General features: G+C 46.9%; 1 protein-coding gene and 1 pseudogene across 3 annotated transcripts in view; one reads left to right on the top strand and one right to left on the bottom strand.

Moving 5' to 3' along the window:
- The first annotated feature begins 7,570 nt into the window (after positions 1-7,570).
- On the top strand, positions 7,571-13,900 carry LOC119352777 (annotated as a pseudogene).
- A 432-nt stretch (positions 13,901-14,332) lies between these two features.
- Positions 14,333-25,813, bottom strand: part of LOC119268820 (UDP-glucose:glycoprotein glucosyltransferase-like) — a 22,275-nt gene continuing 10,794 nt past the window's right edge. Inside the window, exons 14-37 of one of the 3 annotated variants that reach the window (XM_037550536.1) lie at positions 24,878-24,966; positions 24,619-24,781; positions 24,271-24,405; positions 24,089-24,194; positions 23,905-23,999; positions 23,712-23,824; positions 23,362-23,572; positions 22,326-22,394; positions 21,399-21,544; positions 20,713-20,814; positions 19,695-19,842; positions 18,722-18,778; positions 18,519-18,649; positions 18,337-18,425; positions 17,955-18,268; positions 17,787-17,879; positions 17,116-17,177; positions 16,647-16,749; positions 16,406-16,564; positions 16,139-16,279; positions 15,978-16,021; positions 15,790-15,904; positions 14,984-15,136; positions 14,333-14,891 (exon numbers count right to left, since the gene is read on the bottom strand). In XM_037550536.1, the coding sequence (XP_037406433.1) occupies positions 14,712-14,891; positions 14,984-15,136; positions 15,790-15,904; positions 15,978-16,021; positions 16,139-16,279; positions 16,406-16,564; positions 16,647-16,749; positions 17,116-17,177; positions 17,787-17,879; positions 17,955-18,268; positions 18,337-18,425; positions 18,519-18,649; positions 18,722-18,778; positions 19,695-19,842; positions 20,713-20,814; positions 21,399-21,544; positions 22,326-22,394; positions 23,362-23,572; positions 23,712-23,824; positions 23,905-23,999; positions 24,089-24,194; positions 24,271-24,405; positions 24,619-24,781; positions 24,878-24,966 (3,018 nt within the window). In that variant the 3' untranslated portion in view covers positions 14,333-14,711. Of the gene's footprint in view, positions 14,892-14,983; positions 15,137-15,789; positions 15,905-15,977; positions 16,022-16,138; positions 16,280-16,405; positions 16,565-16,646; positions 16,750-17,115; positions 17,178-17,771; positions 17,880-17,954; positions 18,269-18,336; positions 18,426-18,518; positions 18,650-18,721; positions 18,779-19,694; positions 19,843-20,712; positions 20,815-21,398; positions 21,545-22,325; positions 22,395-23,361; positions 23,573-23,711; positions 23,825-23,904; positions 24,000-24,088; positions 24,195-24,270; positions 24,406-24,618; positions 24,782-24,877; positions 24,967-25,813 lie in introns of all 3 variants that reach the window. The other 2 variants (XM_037550530.1, XM_037550544.1) reach the window with 2 other exon arrangements.

The following is a 25,813-nucleotide window of genomic DNA, read 5'->3' on the forward strand; positions in this document are numbered from 1 at the left end:
GGCTTCCCTGTTGGTTGCTTGACATAGGGTCCAAGTCTCCTGGATGTTGTTCGTTCCAAAAATCACGTTCCCGAAGGTTTCATTCCGTTTGGACTCCGTTTGATATTCCTTTTCTCCGAAACCCTAAAATAGGCAAAACAACAATTCTAGGCTGGGCCTCCGGTTAATAGGTTAGTCCCAAAAATAATATAAAAGTGGATAATAAAGCCCAATAATGTCCAAAACAGTAGATAATATAGCATGGAGCAATCAAAAATTATAGATACGTTGGAGACGTATCACCGGTACGCATCTTCGAGCCATCGAAGTGCATCCGCCAATGGGTGGAATCTGGTGCTGGCGGCAGGTACTGGGTCTCGGCCCAGTCAACGAGGAAGTCGGACAGTGCTTGGGACTTCATGGCGGTGCGGGGTTGGTAGAGGATGGTGTGGGGAGCTAGCTCGATGGCCCACTTCGCCACCCCGCCTGATGCATATCTGTTGCCTATGATCTCGGCAAGTGGGGCAGTGCAGACGATCGTGATGGAGTGCTCTTGGAAATATTGCTTGAGCTTCTTGGCGGCAAAGTACACGCCGTAACACATCTTCTGGTGGTGGGGGTAATTCTACTTGGAGGCCGACAACACTTCGCTCAAGCAGTAGACAGGCCTCTGGACTGGCTGTGCTCTGCCATCTTCTGGGCATTCGATGACGATGACGGTGCTGACCACCCGGCTGGTGGCAGCGATGTAGAGGAGCATGGGCTCCTTGGCAGCCGGAGCCGCCAGGACAGGCGGCGTGGTCAGCATCTTCTTGAGTTGGAGGAAAGCCTCGTCCGCCTTGTCGTTCCACTCGAAGCAAGTGGTTTTCTTCATTAACTGGTATAGGGGAAGAGCCTTCTCGCCCAGCCGACTGATGAAGCGGTTGAGGATACCAAGCACCCGGTGAACTTCTGGACGTCTCGCAGCCGGGTAGGTCTCTGCATCTACTCAATGGCCTTGATCTTCATGGGGTTGCGCTCGATGTCACGTTCACAGACAAGGAACCAAGGAGCTGGCCGACTAGGACTCCGAAGACACACTTCTCTGGGTTGAGCTTGATTTGAAAACGGCGTAGATTATCAAAGGTCTCCTTGAAATCGTCCAGGAGGGTGTCACGCTTCTTCGTCTTCACCACAATATCGTCTACATAGACGTGGGCATTTCTGCCGAGATGCTTGAGGAGGCAATTCTGCATTCAATGCTGAAATGTGGCACCGACATTTCTCAAGCCGAACGTCATGATCAGGTAGTAGAAGGCTTCGAATGGTGTGATGAAGGCGGTCTTCAACCGATCGGCCAGGTTCAGCTTGATCTGGTGGTAGCCGGAGTAGGCATCAAGGAAGGACAGCAACTCGCATCCGGTTGTGGAGTCAATCACTTGATCTATCTAAGGCAGAGCAAACGGATCTTTGGGGAAGGCTTTGTTGAGGCTGGTGTAGTCAATACACATGCGCCACTTATTGTTCTTCTTCAACACAATGACTGGATTGGCAAGCCAGTCCGGGTAGAACACTTCCATGATGAAGCTGGCTGCAGCAGCCGGGCTATCTCTTCACCAACAATCCTTCTCTTCTCTTCTGACAGGCGGCGGAGAGGTTGCTTGACCGGCTTCGCATCCGGCCTGACATGTAGCTTGTGCTCGGCGAAATCCGTCGGAACACCGAGCATGTCATTTGGAGACCATGCAAAGATGTCCCGATTCTCACGGAGGAAATCGACGAGCTTGCTTTCCTATTTGCTGTCAAGGTTGGCCCCTATGACAGCGTGCCCCTCCGGGTGCTCCAGGTCCAAGGGTATCTTCTTGGTTTCTTTGGCCGGCTGGAAGGAGGCTTGTGCTTCCGACTCTTGGGGGTCAGGGGACATGTCCGGTTGTTTGCTGGCCATGGCCACAACCCGGTCAAGGAGTCGCTTCTGTGTGGTGATGACGAGGGACTCGACCAGTCGACTGCTGGCGGCGGCACATGCGACCGACTTCTGGTAGTCGCCTGTGATGACGATGATGCCCTTGGGACCCGACATCTTCATCTTGAGGTAGGCGTAGTGAGGTACCGCCATGAACTTGGCCAGAGCAGGCCGGCTTAGGAGCGCGTGGTAAGGGCTCTTCGGGTCGACCACTTCGAACCAAATGGGATCGCGGCGGAAGAGATTTTTTTTGTCTCCGAAGAGGACGTCTATCTTGATCTTGCCGATTGGAGAGCAGGAAAGGCCGGGTACAATGCCGTGGAAGATAATCCGACTAGGCTGGAGCTGTTTCTCTTTGATCCAAAATTTCTCCATAGTGTCGCGGTAGAGGATGTTAATGCTGCTACCGCCGTCTATCAAGACCCGGGAAAAACGGCAGGCCCGCCTCTCGGTTGAGAAGGTTGAGTCAAAGACCATGGCATAGGCACCCGGCAATGGCATCACGGCCGGGTGGTCAGCATGGCTCCAGTTGATGGGCCTCTCAGACCAGTGCATGAATTCCGGGGCTTCTGAAGCAACAGCGTTCACCTCCCGGTGTTGCTGACACCGGCTGTGCCTGTCATCGGCCATGCTGGTGAAGACGACCCAGGCTCCGTGCTCTTTGAGGAACTCATCTTGGACGGCGCCGACTGGACGGGGAGCCGGCTCTGGAGGAGGTGGCAGGGCCGGGCCGACTGCTGGAGGCGGCAGGCCTTAGCCCTTGGCAATCCTGGTGAGCCAGTGACACTTCCGGGTGGTGTGATTAGACGGCTTCGCGCCGCTGTGGAACTTGCAGGGAGCATCAAGGGTTTGCTCGAAGGAGAAGGCAGGAAACCAAGCAGGCTTGCTGCCCTTCTGACGCTTGGCGCCGAGCTGCCCCTCTGGCTGCTGGTCTTCAACTGTCGCCACCTGCCGGCTGGCGGAAGTCAGTTGCGGGGCCTTGCGCTTGTTGTCGTTAGGCTGCTGGCGCCGAGTGGAGTCACCAGCCGGCGTCTGAGAAGCCGGCGGGAGCACCTTTCCAGATGCGTCCACTCGGAGCTCCGACTTCATCGAGGAGTCGGCTGTAGCGTACTTGTCGGCTATGATTAGCAGCTCGTCCGGGGTAGCCGGCTCATTGCAGAGGAGTCGGTGCTTGAGGAGGGTGCCACCTCGGCACCCGGCAGTGAAATACTCTATGGCTCGCACCTCGTGCACCCCCTCGCAGGAGTTGCGCAGTTCAGCCCACCGCGTCAAGTAGTCGCGAGTGGACTCAGTCGGGCCTTGGACGCAGAGGGAGAGATGGCGAGGCTTGGGCGGCCGCTTGTAGGTGCTGGTGAAGTTGCAGATGAAGACATCGGCGAAGTCCAACCAGTTGTTGACGCTGTAAGGCTTGAGGCTGTTCAGCCATGTCCGTGTCGTGCCCTGGAGCATGAGCGGAACGTACTTCACGACAGCGCGCTTGTTGCCGTTTGCTATGCTGACGGTTGTGGAGTAGTCAACCAGCCAATCCTCCGGCTTCACGGAGCCGTTGTACTTGGGAGTGTCTCGAGGGAGTGAGAACCCTTTGGGAAAGGGCTCGTCGCGAATGCGGGGGCCAAAACAGGCCGGGGCCGATTGCATCTTCTTCTTCCATTGCCAAGGATCGAGCCAGTCGGTCGATCCGGTGGCAGGTGTCCTTCTCTCCGACTCCTTCATGGGGGCCTAGCCGGCCTCCGAGAGTCGGATGCTCAATAGGCGGCAGGGAGGCGCGCCTCTACCGGCGCGGGGGAGGCGGTCGATCGCCCCGTCATTCCACTGCTCGTGGGCGACCATCTTGGTCGCACTCAATCGTGATGTGTGTGTGGCTGCGGCTAGCAGCCGGCTCTTGGTCCCGTCGATCACGGGCACCGCCAATCGGCGATCGGGAGGTCGCCCCATGCTCACAGCGGGGGGTGGTTCTCAGCTTGCACGCCGGGTTCTACCACGCGGCGGCCGGCTTCTTGCTGCGTGGTGGCCGCGTCGAGGAGCTGCTGGAGGCGCGCCGTCATGCAGCGATGCTCTTCGCCCTTCAGGTGGTCCAGTTCGTCTGCCGCCACCTGGGCGGCGCACAGGTTCTCCATCGGGATGGTCTAAATAGGGCGGTCGGCCCCCAGCATGATGTCGACTGTCGCGCCACGCCGCCGAACAGTGCCCACTCGGCTGGGCTCGCCAGCAGCCGGCGTGCCGTAGACGGCGCGATCGATCTCGCGCTGGTAGGCTTCAGTGAGACACTTAATGGCCACCAGCTTGTTGGCGATGTCGAGGAGCGAGACGCAGAATGTTTCCAACGTTGCTCCGTTGGCGTTTTCCGCCATGGGCGCGGATAAGCCCCGCATTGCCGCCAGCAGCTGGTCGTGGCCAGCCCCGTCGGAGGCTCCATCATGGCTAATGACTAGCACCTCCGTGATGGTTCTAGCGCTGCTTTACTAACCGTAGGAGAGAGTGGGTCGTCGATGATCACCACGTTGCTGTGGAAGAAATCAGGGGACGCCGCGTCGAAGTCGACGAGCATCGGGTCGGTGGAGCCAACGGACTCCAGGTCGGAGGCAGGCTTGTTGGTGATGTGGAGCTTGCCAAGGAGGTCGATGAGGCAGCTCTCGGAGCTGGCTGCTCCCGCGTCGGGCGCAAGCTTGTAGAAAGGTGGAGGTTAGCGAGGCAGTTCGCGGCGCAAGCGGCTTCCCCGTCGCGCAGCGCGTCGACACAAACGCCATCGGGCATGTCGAGCTGGCTGCGCTCACCAGGAGTGTTCGATGACAATACCAAAAATATAATCACAGAAGTGTCCACTTCCATGGCGATAAATGGCGCGTCATGGAAGAGCTTTCGTCAACGGTAACCGACACGTGGCATCCACCGTAACGATTCACCGTTAAGCTATCGGGTTCCGGTTAGGATCCGATAACCCGTTAACAGCCCAGACCAATGGGGATTTTCCACGTGTAAAATTCTCATTCGCCGGCGGATCCATGTGTCGGCTCAGCGTTGGGACAGTTGTCATCCAGCGAATGGACAGGACGCGCCTATGATACGTCGACACATGGCTCGACCCAACAGTGCCCCATTCAGGTCAAAAGGCCGTCCCGTTTGACCTGGTCAAAAGGTAACGGCCGACCCACTTAACGCATGTTAGCGACATGTTCGCATATAACCCATTTACAGCCTGCTAACTCACGACCCATTATGACCTATCCAAATTAGGCCCAGTAGCGTCATCTGGGCCGTCCAATATGATTCGAGCCTGTTGTAACTTCCGGCCCATGTATGGCCCATGACGTATTTCGGTCCATATGAGGCCCTTTGTAACTCTTGGCCCATTAACGACCGGTGGTGAAACTGGCCCGTAATGAACAGTGTGTTGCTTCATACCCATTAACGGACCATTATTTCATTGGGCCGTTTCTAGTCCGTGTTATCTTTCGGCCTTCTCAGGGCCCATTTATTCCTGGGCTGATTTGCAGCATTCGATTACTTACGATCTGTTACTGGCCTGTTCCGATTGTGGGCCAAATTCAGCACATGGTTTAAGTCGGCCCGTTGGTGGCCCGTTAATCCGTTGGGCCGTTTTCATAGAATCATCAAATACGACCCATTAACGACCCGTTATGCCTGTCGATAGAAACGAGCCCGTTATACTCCTCAGCCTATTAACGGCCCGTTATGGTCGGCCCATGAACGGACGATTAGCCTATTAATCTTGATGCCGTACTGCTGCTTGTTTGTCCCTTGTTTTTTGCAAAATCTGGAATCTGCCAATTAAGCAATGAAAGTAAATATTGTTTAGTGGGACACAACTAAAAATGATAACATTTCTACAATAACAGGTAAAAAATGTAAAATGATATTACTTCTCTAGTTTCTATCATTGCTTTGTTTTGCAAATGTTTTTCATTGTTGAGTTGCATAATTTTGCTTTCTTTTTGCAGTGTGCTTGCGAGCACTTCATTGGAGCAATTTTGTGCTTTGCACTTTGTCCAAATTCGTCTACTATTCATGTAAGCACCTCTTGTAGCTATACTATTAGTTTCAGTTACTGATTTTTTCTTTAGGTGGTGACAAGTTTCCCTCTAATTCATTCTAATCAAGAAACCATTTCTGTCTATTTAGTTTCAGTTTAGGATTTTGTTTTAAGTATGGTAACTAGTTTCCCTGATATTCATTTTACTCTATAAATCATTTCTGTCTTGTTTAGTTTCAGATTAAGGTTTTGTATTTAGGAAGGATAACAGTATTCCCTATAATTCATTCTACTCTTGCAAACATTTATGTTTACTTTAGTTTTAGTTATTTATGTTGTCTTTAGTTTGTTGAACAGGGTTCCCTGTCTTTAGGTAGTTTCAGTCTATGCTTTTATTCTTAGGAAGGGTAACAAGTTACCATATAATTCATTCAACTCTATAAAAAATTGTATTCTGAATTCAGTAACTGTTTTTGTACTTAGGACGTTTAACAGGTTTCGGTACAATTCATTCAACTCTATAAAACATTTATCTTTTTTTAGTTTCAGGATTTAATTGTTTCTTTAGGGTCGTTGCGAATGATATTATTGTTCTAATAATGTGTGCAATTCAAGGGATTACTCTATATGTTTTTGATTTCAAGATCTGAAATAGTTGAACTAAACCTTTTTTTTCCTGGCCTGAAATGATCTCAAGAAGGAAATCAACAGATGGGAACAAAATTTGAAGGAGAAGAAGTTGATTTACCAGGGGCGGAGTACGGAGATCTTGTTCTTCTGTTTTGGATCTAAGTTCTCCATGGCAGCGTTATTAGGGTAGCCTCTTTTGGTTCATAGGATAAGATTATCATAGGAATATGAATCTTGTAAGAAATGAGATGACATGTATCTCAAATCCTATGAGTAGGAATAGGAAACAAGATGTCATTTGGTTGACACCAAAGGAATTTTTCCATTGAGTCTAGGCTCTTTTTTATTTTCCTATGAAATGTGAAGGATAGGAATCAATCCTATGTAGGAATAGAAATCCATTCCTATGAACCAAAGGGCTCTAAAGAAAAAAAATCCTATAAGAATCCTATCGTCTAGAATTTCTATGAAATTTCTCTAACCAAAAAGGCGTAAGGTGGAAAAAGGAAGGAAATGGAGGCGCGTGCGGTGTTGAAGCTGAGTTCCCGATCCAAGTGGGTTAACGGGTTGAGCCCGTTAACTCCAAAGAAGAAGGCAGAAGAAAGCCGAAATGCAAAAGAAAATAAAAAGTTAGAGGGCGCAGAAGTTGCCTGGGTTTGATGGACTACCTCTGAATTTGGGGTCAGACGGTTTCTATTTCCTCTTTACAATTCTGACGACTAACCCGATTCTGAAATTCAGTCGACTCGCACATATCCAGTCCCTTAATATAAAGGTCATTTCCTTGTATACAGCGTGGCCCTCATCTTGGTAGGCTGGAACTATTCCAAGTGTATGCTCATCATGACGCGATCCCCGGGGCGCAATTACATTCTGAATTATTAGTTCCTAGTAGTTGACTTCGTGCGTAGGTGATCCTCTTTATTCTCTTCCATCCAATGAACAAATCAATTCCATAATAAACAAACGAACGAACGAAACAACTGTCTCGGCGAGGGTAGACGACGTCGTGATCGGAGGCGGTTGACATGGCCGTGGTGCTCGGCGCGTTCGTGCCGGACACCGCGGCGCGGTGGCGCGGCGTGGTGGAAGGGGGGGTGGCGCAGGAGCTGGGCGTCGCGGCGGCCACGAGGAAGCTGGCGGCGAGGCTGGAGAGCGTGGCCGCCGTGCTGGGCGACGCCGAGGCGCAGGCGGCGGGCGGGGACGAGGCCACAGCGCGGTGGCTCGCCGAGGTACGCGCCGCGGCGTACGAGGCAGACGGCGCCGTCGACCGGTGCAGGGTCGCCGCGCGCCGGCTCGGGGCCAGGGAACCCAAGCCGCCGCAGCAGCAGCAGCAGCAGGCGAGATTACTGCCTCTGACTTGAACAAACTAGGATCACACTGTTGCATTGCATTGCAGGTTTTGTTAATTAATTATTACCTTGTGCTCTCGTCATGGCGTGCAGGCTCTGCCTTGGCTGCTATCCTCCTGCTGCGAGGACGCCGAGCCCCACGGCGACATCGCCGCCGACCTCAAGCGCGTGAACCGGAACCTGCAGGCGATACTGAGGAAGCAGCGCCGGCTGCAGCTCCACGCGGCGTACGCGGCCGATCCCACCGTCCATACGCGGACGTTGCTGAGGCGCCAGCCAACTGATCCCGGCATCGTCGGCACAAGGATCGAGGACGACGCCCGCCTGCTCGTCGATCGGCTGACGCAGACGGGCAGGCCAGCGACATGCGAAGTCGTCGCCATCGTCGGACCGGACGGCCTCGGCAAGACCAAGCTCGCGAGGATGGTATACGAGAGCGCGAGGGTGCGTTGCAGCTTCGGGACAACCTCATGGGTTCGCCTCTCCAGAGGGTACACGGAGGCCGGCCTGCTCTCGCAGGTCATCGACGCCTTTGGGGGCGACACCAAGGGCGGCGAGAGCGTCGCCGACCTCCAGGCAATGCTGACAGGCCTGGTGGCGAACAAGAGGTTCCTGCTCGTGGTCGACGACGTGTGGTACGGCGGGGTGTGGGAGGACGTGCTGCAGAACCCACTGGGCCGCGGCGGCAAGGTGCTGGTCACAGCGCGGCGCGGCAGCACTGCCCGCGAGATGGGCGCCAGCCTTGTCCACCGGGTGAAGAGGCTCAGCACCGACGACGGCTGGCTGCTGCTCCGCACGGCGGCGTGCGTGGCTGACGACGAGAGCCAGCTGAAGAGCGTCGGCGAAAGGCTCGTCGAGAAGTGCGGCGGCATCCCTCTGGCCATCAAGGCGGTCGCCGGCGTGCTGAGGACACGGGAGGCCAGCGCCGACGTGTGGGGCGAGGTGCTCGCGAGCCCCGCGTGGTCGGTGAAGGGGCTGCCGGACGACGCCATGAAGGCGCTGTACCTGTGCTACGATGACCTGCCGCACCACCTGAAGCAATGCTTCCTGTACTGCTCGCTGTTCCCCCCGGGCTTCGCCGTCGAGAGGCGGGTGCTCGTGCAGCACTGGATGGCCGAGCGCTTGGTGCAGACCAGGAGCGGCGCCTCCGTCGAGGAGGTAGCCGAGGGGTACTACGATGAGCTCGTTGGCAGGAACCTTCTCCAGACGACGCAGGAAGACGTGCGCGGATGCACGATGCACGAAGCGCTGCATGCTCTGGCGCAGCTGCTCCTGCAAGGCGAGGGCTTCACCGGCGACGGCCAGCGGCTGCCCGACGACGGCGACACCTCCTTCAGGCCACGGCGCGTCTCCCTTCCAGGAAGAAACATGGCTACGATACCAGAGAGCATCCTGAATTCGGAGATGATAAGGACGCTGCTGCTTCCCAGGAACCCACTGGCAACCGAAGGAAACATCTTCACGAGGCTGCATCATCAACTGCGAGTCCTCGACCTGAGTGAAACAGGAATTGAGCTCATCCCAGAGACTCTGGGGAATATGGTTCACCTGAGGCTCCTCAACCTGTCCCGGACAGGGATACAGGCGATTCCAGAGTCCATCAGCAACCTGTGGAGCCTGAAATTCTTGCTGCTGAGGGAGTGCAAGTCACTGCATGCTCTGCCCAAAGGCATGAAGCACCTGAGGGGGCTCAGAGACCTTGATCTTGCTGGAACAACGATCGACATTGCCGCGTTCAGGGTAGGCCAGCTGAGAAGCCTCACGTCGCTCCAGTGCTTCGCCGTGGCCAGCAAAGAGGACCGGGGTGGGTGGCCTCTGGCTGAGCTCAAGCACTTGTGCCAGCTGAGGATACTCCATGTGCATAAGCTCCAGAGGGCTCCCGGTCGGTCTGAGGCGGCTGAAGTGGCACTTGCCAGCAAGATGAGCCTCAGGGAGCTCGCGCTGTCATCCAGCGACGACACTGTCAGTCTGCCGCACACACCAACGGCGGTCAGGAAGATTGAGGATGTGCTGGAAGAGCTCAACCCTCCACCGTGCCTCGAGTCGCTAAAGATTGCTGGCTATTTTGGAGCCAAGTTCCCCAGCTGGCTCTCAGACATTTCCCTCCCAAATCTTCGCCGCCTCGACATCATCGGGTGCAACTTGTGCCAGTCCCTCCCTCCACTAGGCCTGATGCCAGAGCTGAGATCGTTGAGCATTGTCGATTCTTCAGCTCTCACGTCAATCGATGCAGAGTTCATGGGCAAATGCCACCACCCTGAGGTACCTTTTCCAAAGCTCGAGAACCTGCGCTTGCAAGGATTACATAAGCTTGAAACATGGATGGATATCGAGGCAGGAACGTTGCCCTCTTTGCAGGCGATGCAACTCGAGAGCTGCCCTGAGCTGCGACGCCTGCCTGGCGGCCTCAGACACGTGACATCCTTGGTGGAGCTGCGCATAGTGGACATGGCGAGTCTCGAGGCTGTGGAGGACATTATTGCACTGAGAGAATTGAGCGTTTGGAACGCACCTGATCTGAAGAAGTTATCAGACATGCCTTCCCTTGAAGACCTTAGCATATCCCACTGCCCAGTGTTGCAGACTCTGGAGAACGTCGACAGCCTGCGAGCAGTGCACATATTTGATCATCAGTTGCAGGAGATCCCAAGATGGATCGAGGCACGTGCGGCAAAGCTGCGCTCGCTGGATGTCACAAGCACGATCAAACTGCTCAAGAGGTGCCTGGTGGATGGCCCAGACTGGCCCCTGATCAAGGACATTGTACAGGTACACGGGTCGACGACTGGTTCCGGTGATTACATATACTATTCCAAGAGCCCTTACATCTTCGATAGCAATGTGAATGCTCAAGGAAACGTTGAAACTGCTGCTTCTGATAGTGCTGACGAGGCGTCGGCAGAAAACAGAAATGCCAATCAAGATGTTGGGGTTACAGCTTCAGGTACTGGTTATATGCACATCAGTGGCTTCTTCGACTCAAAAGCAGTGAAAAAAGGAGCTCCCATGGCTGAAGGAAATGTGACCCATAGGAACACAGAAAGGAGAAATAGCCAACGTCGCATGCATAAGCTGGCAGAAGTTATTCCTGAGGAGGGTGAAGCTGAGGAAGATGCAGATTCAGTTGTGCTCTTTCCTGATCATCGAGCTAAATCACATTCACGAGTGGAGAAACAGCGTCCTGTTGTTAAAGATGATCGTAGTGGCAATAACGATACAGGCTTGCTGTCAAAAGTTACCCCTCAAGAAACTGGTCCTGATGCAACTAGGCGAAGAAGGTCAAAGATGGGAGAGGATGTTCATACTGATGCTGGCGCTGCTGGGGATTCTTCTGTTGGCAAATCTGCTGCTGCAGTTGGTCATAACTTGGTCCGTGAAGGATCTCGAGTAATCAACTGTACTGAAACTGATCAAAATTCAAACATCAGTGTATGTCAAAGCGAGGAATGCACATTGAATAAAGGAGAGGACTTTGCTAACATCAGTAAACAGACCAGGAGGGTTCATGACACTGCAAGTAAGGTGCCAACACAAGTAGTTGGCAGTGACTCTAAAGTATTTGGTAATGATAAAACTGAAAATAGTTCACCTGCTATCATGGCTCGCTCCAGGCAAGTAACATTCAACATAAGAGAAGACGATCATGCTGACGCCGATGTACATTCACCGAACACAATTAATCAGAAGAATGTCGGCAAGGTAAAAGTGACAACAACTTCTGCAAGTGCAAGCACAAATGCGACAACAATGCCAGAAATTCCAGCAGACAGAGAAGTGGCACCAAAATCTGTTGGCACTATTGATAGCAGTTTAATCCTTGAAGTTCATCACACAGTAAGTATTACTAAAGATTCTACTTGTACTGGTGTTGATAACACTGGTGGTCATATGGAGGACAGGAGCATCAGTTTGCCAGCCAATCCAAATCATGAAGAATCTAAAGCATGCAGCGCTACTGAAACCACGTGCGATTCAGAGCCTTGCATGTTGCCTGCAAGTTTAGCCTGGCGCAAGCAACGGGGACTGAAGAAGCAAGAAGCCAGTTTCGCAGGTGCAGGCGGTGGCATAGGCGCATCCATCAAGAAAATTCCTCGCATGGCAAACAAAACCTCGGAGAAAGTTACCTACAAAAGCAAGGCTGGGCCAGTGGAACATCCATCTACTGGAGCATCCAAGAACACCGATCCACATTCGAACCCCGCGTGCACACCGTATTGTGCCATTGGTACAACTGAAGCAACCATGGCATACAGACACCACACCAGCAGCTACGCTGACAACGACAATGCTCATTTCTCCATCGACATCAAGGCCGACGACTCGCATCAGGCACCAAAGGTGTACACCGCCATTTGGGCCGACACCGACACGGACACCCTGCGAGCTCGGTTCCTCAGCTCGATGCAGCACCACCACAGGATGGCCTCCCGCCGTCGTCATCGCCACCGTAGGCCGAAGCACGGCTCTGGGAACACGTGGAGCATCAGCCCGGTTTTGGTGGTCGTCCTCCTTGTCGTCTCTGTGGCGCAGCTTCTGTTCATCATCTGGATGTACCGCAGGCTCCTGAACCAAAAGTAGGCGGCCAACATGTTAACTCCAGTTCTGCACTTGTAACATTCCTGCCAAGAAATGCTAATACTTTGCTCCTTTCTGGTGTCTCACTTGTTGTTATCTTTTGCTTTCTGCTTGTTTGTGTTGAACTCCGTTGGGGCTGCATCACGCTAATTCGCTTAACTGATTGGAAGCAAGCAACGCTGCTGCGATTGTCCAGGATAAAGTATAAACACATTCCTGCCAAGAAATGCTAATAGTACTATCTTGTGCTCTTGCGGTTTTGCATCAGATTGATCTCTTAAGATTTGGAATGTAGGAGTATGATTAATCGTAGCCTCATTATGTCGTATTAGTCTTAACCTTTTTTTAGTGGATATTAGTCTTAACTCGTAAGAGCAGGCCTTTGGCAAGAAGGCGGTAGCGGGCTGCGCCTAGTGATTTTATCCCCAAAAATTCTGGCGGGAGCGCTTGCATTTTTAAGAACTTTGGCGCCAACAAATTTGGGCGGACTCTAGTCTCGTCTAGTCCAGTACAGCACTCGTACTCTATCTACGAGAGAAAGGAGAAAGGAGAGAGACAGAGGACCAAAATCTTGGGGAGGCGGAATGAGGAAGCAGAATAAGAAGACGTACCCGAGCAGGATCCGATCGTCCGGCGGCCAGACCACCCTGCAATCGTTCCTCGTCAAGCCCAGGTGGAGGGGAATCTTTTCCTCTTCCGAAATTTGCTCCATCTTGGATCTCTGCTTCTCTAACCCTTGCCTTCGTTTCTTGGATCCTCCAGAGTCGCCGATGGGGAACAAAATCCCTACCCGCCGGTAGCGGAGGACGGTGAGATTCCGAACTCCCCGCCGGCGCCGCCGAAGCGGGAGATCGTCAGGGTCACCAAGAAGACCATCAGGGTATCAATCGTTCTGCCCTTGTTCTTCCCCCTTACGTCACGCTTCTCCGTTCTTGATGGCGGCGGGACCTGGCAGGAGAAGGCGAGCGCGTTCTCGTCGGTGGGCTCCTCGGCGAAGCGCGGGGCTGGCGCGAGCGCTCTGGACGCGGCGGTGTTAAGCGGTTCAACGGCTTGTCGCCCCCAGCGGCGAGAGCTGGCGGTGGCGCCGCCGCTGCGGAGGCGGGGGGCGACGCGGACGACGGCGATGGCGGCGTCCGGCTCGACGTCGAGGACATCGCGGCGGGGGGCCGCCGCTGGGAGTCGCGGAAGCGGAAGAGCCCCTTCGGTGCGTGCGCCCTCCATTTGCAGAGTTACTCTTCATGCTATCACGGCACTGATCTCACTCGCCTCTTCCCTAGGAGGCAACGAGGGGCGCACGAGCAGCAACGCCGGGCACGTGGTGGTGCTCGGGGACGACCCGAAGCCGAGGCCGCCGGCGACGAGGAGGGGGAGGGGAAGGGGAAGGCTCGCTGGCCGCGGCGAGGGCAGCCGTGGCCTGTACAACCACTGTAAGATGATCTCTCGCCGAATTCATTCTGTGTCGAGTAAACGGTGGGGAGCGATGAGCTGAGCTGATTGGTGGTGCTTTTGGCTGCCTGCCAGACGCGAGCGGCGGTGGGCTGTGGGAGGGCGAGCAGGAGGGCGTCGACGGCGAGGAGGTCGGGTGGACCGATGACATGTGGGAAGGCATGGGCTCCATCACGCTCGGCGGCATGGAGTGGCACTAGCTAAGCTTCAACAGCCGCCGCAGAGCTTGCATTCGACTCGAATGTCAGTCAGACCCCAGTTTGCAAGATGTGATGTGTAATGTAAAATTCCATGAAAACAGTCTAGTTTATTCGAATTCCAGACGACGTTATCCTGCGTTAAAATGTTCCTGCAATTCATTATGGAAATAAGACGGAACGCAGAGTTGAAAACCGTGTGGCTTTGGAGAATGGCTCGTGAGAAAAATCATGTCAAAAATTTCCAAGTACATTCTCGATCATCAATCAGATGCCAAAAATAGTTTATGGTGCCTCATGGAAAACATAATCATAAAGTACATAAATTGTCGACTGTTACAATGCTTTCTTGCTATTGATTACTAGACCCCTATCCCTACGGGATTACGGGTGTATCAAAAAGCTTTACTGATGTTGAAGAGTTCCTCAGGGACGCAGTCAATATGCCCCGGCCTCCGGGTATGGCCCGTCTACAATTGGGTTGATACCTGCGCCTGTGCTTGGTTATCCTCTGCACCATGTTTTCTGCTGGGGCATCAAACCAGTAAGTATAGTTTTGTTCTTTCCTGAAAATGATCAAGCTAGGTTTCAGCTGGTGCTCATAGCTCGTCTTTCGAGTCCTGGCTTGAGTCTTCATGATCAGGCTTTGGTGCATCAGGCTCAGAGGATGGGGGAGTGGCTTCTGCAATCTCCTCCACATTCTCCCCCAAGATGCGCGCGGTGAAGTGCCTAGCTTCAGCGTCGAAATCAACCCACTCTGGAACTATTCTCTTAGCACCCTGGAGAGTGCGAGGAAAATATTATGAATAGCCAAACCTTTAGTGCTACACTAAAGCAATAGGGAACAGATCATGGCAAATCACAATTTTACCTGAAGCTTTGGTTCCTTTGTCATTGGATTGTTGCAAAGATCAATGGTCTTTGCTCTTGCCTTTGTGGCATTTCCACACCAGGATTCACACCATAGCCATTCTTGTGGGAGTGAGAATATGGGCACAGTATGTTGAGCATAATTTGGGAGATCCTGGATAAAAGTGCTACAAGTAAGCATTGCACTCATCTTCACTTATATGACTATTTTGTAGTCTGGAGCTTGGTTCTACATATAGCATTCTACTGTTGGAAACAGAAACCAGCTCATCCCGATGCAAGTTGAAAATGGTAACCACTAGAAAAATATTGCACCTATATTATTATTATTATTCGAGCTTTCATGAATACAAAGAACTGATATGGCTACGGAACTTGCCTCTTGCAATGCAGCTTTTTAACTTTCAAATTAAATACTTGAATTATCAATATAAATTGATCTTAAGGACTGGAGTATCAGCAAAGAACTAGCTATGGACAGGGGTGCGTGGAAGCTTGCTATCCATGTGCCAGAACCATGAGTTAGTCGACTAAAGGCTTCGTTGTTGTTGTTGTTGTTGAATTATCAATATAAATTCAATTAAAAACGATAATTGCACATATACATATTGCGCGAAATCATGTTTGAATCAAATAATGAAGTTATATCTTTCAAGATTGGGCCTTTCCAAGAAATCCAGTTCATCAGCAACATGAACTCTGGTCTGTAGACTGTAGCAGTGAAGCCACTAATCATGCAGCACTGGCCTGTGAGGCTGTGACCCACTCCATCAAATGTTACGCGTAAAGGGGAACAAATAGATGTACCTGATCAAGGTTTGATAGACTATTGGGGTCCTTGCTGAGTGTTTCATAAACAACTCGTAGATTGTCCCCAGCAGCAGTTTGTCGAAATTTCGCCAAATCAACAACATAAAGGGCACTGAAACAACGATCATGTTACAAAATAACAGCAATAATCTATTTAAGCATACTTGATGCAACAGATCAACAACCTGATATGGTATGGTCTTCCTCGCAAATGATCTTTCCAGAAACCCTTTAAACACACGGGAAAAAGAACAGGAGTCAGCAGACAACTTGAGAACATCTTTAACCTGCCATGAATAATCGGGTCTACAGCAGTAGTATGGTTTGTGCTAAGTTGGTAACTAACTTGTTTCCAAAATCGGTAGCCATCCATCTCCTTGTTGTTATCACAGAATGGTGTATACGCAAGGGGACGGCCCTTCAGATCCATGTCATACAGTTCTCCCATGTCTGTTCTCACAATTTGATCAGCATCAACAAAAATAACCTATTTACAAAGCATCAGAAAAAGAATACCATTAGAACTCAATCAGGCTATAACTGCTTCTACCTACTGAAGAACATGGTTACATGAAGCAGGATCATAAGGTAATTGTAATATAGACAAAAGTACCTTCCTCAGCGAAAGTGGAAATATAACATCCAGAAACAAGATTTTATATGCCCATATAATTCGTTGCTTCTCTTTCTGTTTGTGCAACCATGTTGGCCATTTATACGTGATAAGCTCATACTCGAATCCATATTCCAGAGCCATGTGGGGTATGACATCCTGGCAGGATTACTGGTTAGATAACAGCAGAGACACCTTCCATCTGCTCATTAATTAATCAACTCAAAAGCAGCTCATTTACCTTAAATTGTGGAGATAGATAATTCTTTATGAACCAAAATTTCACTGGCCTTTGTGTTTTTTTTAAAACACTCAAGATCATAATTTTTAGGAAACGCTCGTACCTGCAACATGAAAATTTGCAGCTAAATCACATGTTCTCAAGTCATACCTTTCGGTATGATATTCTTCCAAGAGTAAAATGGTGTATGATGTGTAACTAGGATTTGCTGCAGCAACATTAGACTAGAGTGCAAGAATAGCTATTTGTGCAGTATACAGAATACTGCAAAAAACATGTGTTATTCTAATAACGACAGCAAGTAGTTCAAGGAAAAGAAAGGCAACAGTGCTAGCAGCTAACACGGAACATGGCTCTCAAGGTTAATCGCATAAGTGAGAAGTGTCAGCACGATAAACTATAACCAACAATGAACAGCATAGGCATCCACAGAGAATGCAATTCATATTTTCACGAAATGGACACTTACAGATGACCAGAAGCAACAGAAAAAATGTTAATTGTCTCCCCTTGTCTTGCATCCTTAAGGTCCTGAATAGAAGTGCAAAGCAAAACCGTTGGATTTTCTCTAAGCAACTAATGTGGAGTATGTAACCAGTAACATAAGATACAAACATGCATGAACTACCCTGTAACTTTTACATGTAGAACCATTATTCTACTCAAATTACTACATATGCGTATTACAGAAAATATCTTCATCGGCATTAGCAAGAGCAAAGGTGTAACTAGGAACAGTTCCATGATACCTTTCATCAAACAGATATATTCAGACTTCCTAACAAAGTTCAGTTTTCCCAAGTGTTTTAGGTTTTTGTATGCGCAGTGTAATTCCCTTTCAGTAAAATCAAATGTGTAACATAATCTATGTTTTCAGAAACTATCTCATTCTTTCAGTCATGTTTTTCCCCAAGGAATCACTGTACAGTTTATAGGCTGGTCTAGAATCCGTAGCAAAGTACTTCCATACATAACACTAGAGTAGATCTCTACACAATATTCCTGGAAGTTTTGGGTCCACCCCAGCAAGAAAATCATGAAAAATTGGACAATCAAATTTTCCTAGACCAAAGCTTGTTTCTGTAGCCTGATCGGAATAACATGCAGTGGAATTAAATAACTCACAGAAGAAATACTAACAGTGTTTTTCTCAGCTTTCTTTTTTAACGAGGCATCCCCACTAATGAAACTAGAAGCCCATTTCAAAAGGTTGGTATTCCACCCTTTATTATCCTGCATTAAAAAGCATTTAGGAAAAAAGAATGTCTAGAATTGATATGTTTTACAACTAAATTAATAAAAACAGACCGTCTTTTCCTGGACATGGTTGTCATCATCAGCATTTAGCAAGTCCTCAAGCTCCTTGCCCTTTTTCTTTTGCACTTCAATATGTAAAAGTTTGCCCCTCAGGCTATCTATGGCGATGAGTTTCGAAGGTAACTCATACAAATCAGCACTGCGCCCAGGAGCGAGTTGTAGGTACCACACCCCCGGGGAGACTTTCATCTGCCAATATCCCAAGTTGGACATGACAAGTGTGTCTACCAGGTGTGGTCTTTGTTTGGTGCCAAGGATAAACTGCAGACCACGAGGAGGTTCTCGATCCTTTTCCATGCAATGACCTGAAAAACAAATTCTGTTCGCTAAATAATCCACCACAATCAAAGAGATGATTATTAAATGATCATACCTGTAAGAAGAAGTGCTTCAAGTTCATATACTGCTTGCAATGTCCTAACATCACCGAGATTCTCCAACAGAATGTTATCCAGATCATGGCTGAAACACAGAAAACGACCACAATAATGTGATTAGACTCTACTGTAGAATATAAATTCTGATATTTTTCTTAATACTTGGTGGCTGGCTTACATGGCAACGACAGGCTCAACAAGCCAGGGCTCAGGAACATCGATGTTCATTGTAAGTGTTTTAGATAGCGGCATGTTTGAGAAGAAAGCTTTAGGTCCATGTACAGAAAAATCTGTACTGCTAAAATCATCCTGCATATCAAATGGTCAAGCATCATTGTAGGTAGTGGGGACGTTCTGGCTAGTAAATATGTGTACTCTTACCATCGACGGAAGAACAAATCTATAGTAGTTCTTTAAAGGAAGATCCGCAAGAGAACTCTGAAAATAATCAGAAAATGTCAGCATGAAATTTGTAGGATTGCAGCTAGCACAAGCTCAAGAATAGAAGCATTTCCATCCATGATCCACCTAGACATACTAATAAGGCTTCAAACAATACATCACACCATAGTTTCTCTACTCATAGACTTCAATTTCAAATAGAGATGGTAAATCATACTCCCTCTGTCCGGAATTACTCGTCGGAGAAATAAATAAAAATGGATGTATGTAAAACTAAAATACGTCTACATACATCCATTCCTTCGACAAGTATTTCTGGACGGAGGGAGTACTTTCTTACGATCAATAGGACAAACAAAAAACATGAAAAAAATGCTCATGGAGATGAACTGAGCATGATTTAATCAAATCAAGACACACAAAGAACTGAATAATTAACAGGATAAAAACAATTGTTTTACAGGGTTGTGGTCACTACAGATGCATACCAGACTAATTTTTGCTATAGTTGAGGCATGTCATTGCAATAACATGAAATTGTGTAAAAATATGATTGCGTACAATGATGAATGGATCATGCCAGCAAATCTCTAGCTCGTGAAGTTGGTTAAAATGTTCCAATTGTTGAACTGAATCAATTGATTGCAAGTATGACCACAACCAGATAGCTCAAGAACAGAGATAGGCCTCTGGACTATTAAGGTGCATCATCTAACCTTGGCAACAACTGAGTCATTTAAATGACTATAATTAGTTAAAAGACTTAATGTGTTCAGTAGCCTCGACAGGTAGAAAAAGATCAGATGCCCTGTTAGATTAGTTGGTTCATTTCTCATACTGATATTTCAGAACTTCAAAACAATAAAATTACCCAGCAGCAGTGGGTACAGATATCAATTAATTTTAGATGCAGAACATATGCTAACTGATAACAACGATAAAATATACATACAATTGGATTAAGGACAATTCTCATGCTCGGCTGAATCTGTCGAGAGAGAATGCGTAGAAGTGGAGAAAGTTTTTGCCCAGCAGGACTTAGAGGATCAATGACAGCATCAATGTGAACACTTGAATTCATACTATTCAGCTTAATTGCACTGCATGATAGAGAACAAAATGAGATCAAACTGTCTGAAGTTATCATAAATCCAAGAATAGTCCAAGTTTTAAGTAGGTTCAAGTGAAAACTCAGTGCTTGCAATTTACAGTTAGCTAAACAGGGACGCGACATGCATTTGAGCCGTGTGTGTGACTACTTTGTGTTTATCTTCATAGCTTTCAAGTTGAAAGCTCCTTGCATATATCTATAAATCATAAATGCGATGGGTGACTTAAGAATTAAGACCCAACATTTTGTGTTTGTCTTCACTGCTTTCAAGTTGAAAATTCCTTGCATATATAGATAAATCATAAATGTGATGGGTGACTTAAGAATTAAAACCCAAGCTCAAAACAGTTGAATAAAGTTTGAACATACTCCTAGCATTTCAAATCATAGCATCAGCATATATTATTATTAAAACAACAAAGTTACAAAACCCAGCATGACAGCATAATATCTGGCCATGATATTGACAAATGAATGGGATGGATCAGTTAAAATATGAACCAGGATAGATGAAACTTGTGTTCGCACACATTATTTCTTCTGGCATGCACATTAAACTGCAGGCAGCAAGAAATACTTACACCCAGTTATTTCAAACGAGATGTTTAAGACTTTAAAGCAGGATTATTACTCCAAGCTAAAATGATCCATGACGAGGTAAATTTCTCACTGGCGATTCCAGAGTTAGTCAGAAACTATCTGTAGCCAAGTTATAAGTTCCTTCCTAAAGTGTAGTTTTAGTCAATAGAAGGTCAGTTGTAGTGCAGAACAATGGCCAGAATGTGTAATGTGCCTGGTACCTCATAGCAACATATATTCCAGCAGAATGTTTATACATGTAAAAGAAGAGGTAGTTTACCTGTATTCCGCATTTAAAATTTCAAAATGGGCTCTTTCAGATGGCCTTTCACGTATAGACATTGATGATGAGACCAACATGGTAATATCGCTGTAGAATTTGCTGCAAATAGGATGCATCAGTTAGGATTTTTTAAATAAAAATGGAAGGTTTTAGCATTATATCTTTATTATAAGCCTTTTGGATATAACTATTCCTTCAGGCACATATCAGAGCTGAGGCAATGTGTATCTTCGACGACGTGCAGCCCAACATTGCAAGCTTGCTCGACACAATCAGGCCGAAGTTCGATTGTGGGCGAAAACAGGGGCGGTGGGTCTAGCAGTGTTGCTCCTAGTGGCGCCCAGCACTAGTGCAGCATTGTGATTATGGATTCTGCCCTTCCTTGGGCTTGTACATAACTTTTCTTCTATCAATACATTGAGATGCAAAGCTTTTTGGGTTTTGTCGGAAAAATATTACTACTTCAGACGCATAACCTGTTAACTTTTAAATATATATATCCGTATTTAGCTGTCACCTAAAAAATGTGCTTATCCAGAGCTTGTCGTCTAATATATTAAAAGGGATGAACAGATAAAGGCACTACTGCTAGTGCAAATATGTACCTCACACTAATCATTCAATTGTAAATAATTAAACCCCTATAGGAAAGCCAATGAAACCATTGCACGCTTACATCTTACCTTGTCAGGTAATCAGGGTCAACTCCTCCCCATTCAACCTCCTCAATTATTTCATGTATGTATTTTGTTCGCAACTCATACTCCATAGACTCAAGGAGACCTAAATCGTCGTTTAAAAATGAGTCACCATCATCCACAACAAAAATCTGCAAGGTGGAATAACAGTCATAAACTACAGAAGCAGCTTACAAATCAGGTCGAAATAACCTTGAGGACACAAACATTCTTATCATCTAGTATGCTTAAGTAGTTGATTCCCACTACTTCTATTTATCTCAACATGCACACATGCCACCTCATCAACTCCACTACTTTTGTTCTCTCAACATGGAAAATGCTACTTATACTATTTTCTCAACATGCACACATCTCACTTCACCAATCCCACTACTTCTTATTTCTTTCAACATGCACGAGAAATATTGCTTATATTTTATATAAAAAATACAATTATATAATACTCCAATACAATAAATTATACTGTATATATTCTCGATCATTATTCTCATATTCAAATTTCAGACAACAAAATAATACAGCATTGACAAAATCAAATTCATATTACAAGGCCGATGAAAAAAATATACTTTCATAATGTATAATTGTTATGGATTTGTTCCTGTTTTCCTTATTTGATGCATGCTCAGTCGAGCTCGCACTTACTGCTACGCATCAAAATACGTTTTCTGTCTCTTTATTTAATATATATATGGTCAGTCAGGCTCCCCCCTACTAAAAATATAACAAATTTTATTTGAAGCACCATCAAAGAAATTGATGGGTGAAAGAGTCAAGTTGGAGACCGTGCTGATGACTTGTACTGAGACAAAGAGGGAGTATTTATGCATTGCCAGACACCAAAAGGACAAAGACCATGGAACTAGTTTGGATATGAACAGAAACAAAATGAGGGAAACATAGTCTTACTCGTCCATTGGTGATCACAGCATTGCTACCGAATTCAAGCCCCAGTTGCCCAAATAAAAAGTCTGACAACTGCACAACCAAATAAATATGCGTGAGAAGTTCTGAACAATATTGTTAGGAAACTGGCAGAAAAGTATTGACTTGAAAACTGAACATAGGAAAAGATTGTGAATCATTTTTGTGGTTCTTACCGAAAAATTGCCTGTTTACAGTAGGTTACCTTGTACTGTTTTGTCTGTTATTATTTTTTAGAGCATGCAGGAGCGCTGCATGTGTGTGTGTGTGTGTGTGTGTGTGTGTGTGTGTGTGTGTGTGTGTGTGTGTGTGTTAAGGTATAAAGAAATGGGAAAAAAATAAACAGTGGCTTTCATATGAAAGGCTAAACTCGTCTTGAACAATGAGTGAGACAGTGGCCAACTGGCACAAAGCAAGTAGTGATGACCTAGTATGCTTGTCATGAGTCCTGAGAGGATGCTACATCTAGATACATCCATTTCTACGACAAGTAATTCCAGGCGGAGGGAGTACTAAAATATAGTCTGGTTTCTGCTCAAATTTGGGCTCGTTTCTTACAGAAATTGAGTTAATACTGGGTCTAACATCAATTTCAATTCAAGCTTAACTTAAACACCTACAACCAACAAGTACATATGCATTGCAGTTTCTAGGGGCTCTTAAGCTAAAAGCCAAGCACAATGTTACTATGTTAGCCAAGCTAATATTAAGTTATGATGGCTAAAACTTCTGGAAATTCTACAGCTGATATGCTCGTTCAAGCCAAACTCTAGCTAGCTCCAATTTCCATAATGGTGAGCTTGACATGATCAATCAATCTCATAGACAAATTAAACTGAGACATGAAATGAGCAGAATAAAAATCAAGTCTTGATAGGGTTTGCTTGAACCCAGCTCAGTCCCTTAATGTATGTTAAGTTTCAAAGACACTTAAAGGTTAAAACTACTAAGTACACATACTAACAGTACAAAGAGAGAATTTCACAAAGAGGTCAAGAAAGCTCAGTCCTCAGATGCAGACCTTATCAATCCCTTCGAGAATTGTATCAGCAGAAAAACTTGTAAGCCATGCTTTATAATCATCAACAGGCAAGGCAGTCTCAGCAGCTAAGCTATACACCTTGTCCTTAATAGAACTAAGCGTATCACCAGCAGCAGAAGAAGCAACCATATGTTGACCTTCATAATATTTGCAGAGCCCATATAGGAAGTCCAGTACCTTTTCCTTGCCACTAGAACAAGATGACTCACAAGATCAGAGACAAGCTTGATGTATTCAATGATGAGAGGAAAGAAAAAGTGATAGACTAAACCATTCTGAATCTCTACTGGAAAATGGAAAAAAGAAAGGAAAGAAAAAGAGGAACAAACCTGAAAGAAGAAATGGTTCTATCAATGATATCCTTCATAAGTAAAATAGTGGAAATACTATCACTGCGGGCATAAAGTAGTAGACCAACACGAGCTCTATTAGACCCGTCCATCTGCATCGTGTTGAATAAAGGGACATAATCAGAAGAAAACAATATAAATAGCATGTTAGATAGGCAATTGCTTCATCTACCAGATAACGTATGGCTTCGTGAAGCAACTTGGTCCCGGTCACCGAAGAAAGATCAACAGCAAGTAGATGAGTTACGGGCTTCACATCATCTCCGGCTGCAAATAGATTTAACAACTACATTTCAACACCAGCGAACTTTGACGATAGATGACAAGGTACAGGCACAGAATAGTAGGAAGCATACTTCCATGGGAATGTAAGTAGCTGATATCATGAAGTACAGAATCTTCCTGGTGATACGATGCAAACAGCGAGACAAATCTCTTCTTCTCTGTGCTCTTGCCAGTAATCTGAGGGTAAATATTATATGGTTAAGTAAATCGAGAGCCAATGCCGCCACAGCTTTTTAGAAATATTGGTACTTACCGATGGGTTGTACCGCTTGTAACTACTTTCCGACAAAAATTTCTCCAAAACATCTGTATGGGACTGGATATGCCCATAATAGACCTGTTCTTGTATCCTAGGAAGCTCATCGTTCATAGCATTCATGGTCGCGTCCTTTAGAATATAAGAGTAGTAGAAAGGCACGACATTAGCTACTACTATTGCTTCAGCATTTTTGTGTAATTTCCTTAGTACCAGCGAATTTACTGCTGTTAAAGAAACATTCTAATGTAGAAAAGATGAATTTACCGTCTTAAATTTATATATTATGGAGGCTTGATGCTTCTCCAATTTTGACAATTTTTAAGTTAGATAGCCAATTATTACCTCATTAGGATCATGAACGAGTCCATTCATCAATAAACAACACTGGAGCTTATACAAGCCCAGTTTGTGAACAAAACGAGAATTTTCTTCAGCATCTTGCTTGTACAAGTTCTCCTTTTGCAACTTTAGCAGCACATCCTGAGGGTGAGATTTTGCACCTGACCTGCGCATTACAAAATACAAGTAACATAAGTAAATACACTGATTTTGTTTGGGCATTTAGAACCAACAATATATAAAATTTAGTGAACATGCTTACAATAATGAGTCAACAAATGCTTCCTCCACATGATGAACTTCTACGGGCTCTTCACTATAGTCATCACCACCATTCCTCAATCTATGTATCTGAACAAGAAAATATCACTGCACTTCAGCTATATGAAATTCAGGATATCTACAGACAGAGTACCGTTTGGCGGCCAGATTATTAACCAAAAAGGATACAAAGGCCATGATCATGGTAATGTTAACCATATAACGACAAGTTTCAAGTTGTAACACACTGCAATTACCTTGTTGAAGGGAACAATGAAAAACATTCAACATGACCCTAAAGTTATGCCATTATATTCTAATTTCTAAGAAGCTATGCCTGACATAAGTTCACCACCCATCGCAAAAAATTCTGAAGAAACAAATATATAGCTATGCAAAGGAATCATTGACAGGATATATGGAACAAATCTCAACTTTTAGTTTCAGCGATAAAATCAGGAAAGGAACCATGTCAGCAAAAAAAATCAACGCAATGCAGGAGCCTGGTCTACATTTTTTAGCTTTGCCATTTCAGCCTAATGAGATCGAGAATCTGCAATATTAATGCTGGTTTCAGTACTCGTAGGAAGATATGTGATGATGCAAATTTGGATCCTTGAGGGTACCCTCCGACCCTCCTTAGTTCAACTAAATAAATTAAATTTTCGGAATTCACATATTTTTGAAATTTTAGTTCATTTGGTTGAACTAAGTAGGGCCGAAGGGTACCCTAAAGGTTCCAAATTTGCATGCCTAAAGATATAGAATGAAACCACTACAAACAGTAGCGCGGCGTGCTCAAAACAAGCACTGATCTAGTAATACAACAAAAGATGTATTCCGTTGAGAAGGAGGCAGCAGGTGGCACGGACTGATGGAGGCAGCCAGTGGGGGTGAGAACAATAAAACCCTAGGAGCTGGAGCTAGCAAGGACGAA

This window comes from Triticum dicoccoides, chromosome 1A (genome assembly GCF_002162155.2).
Source record: "Triticum dicoccoides isolate Atlit2015 ecotype Zavitan chromosome 1A, WEW_v2.0, whole genome shotgun sequence".
NCBI lineage: Eukaryota > Viridiplantae > Streptophyta > Magnoliopsida > Poales > Poaceae > Triticum > Triticum dicoccoides.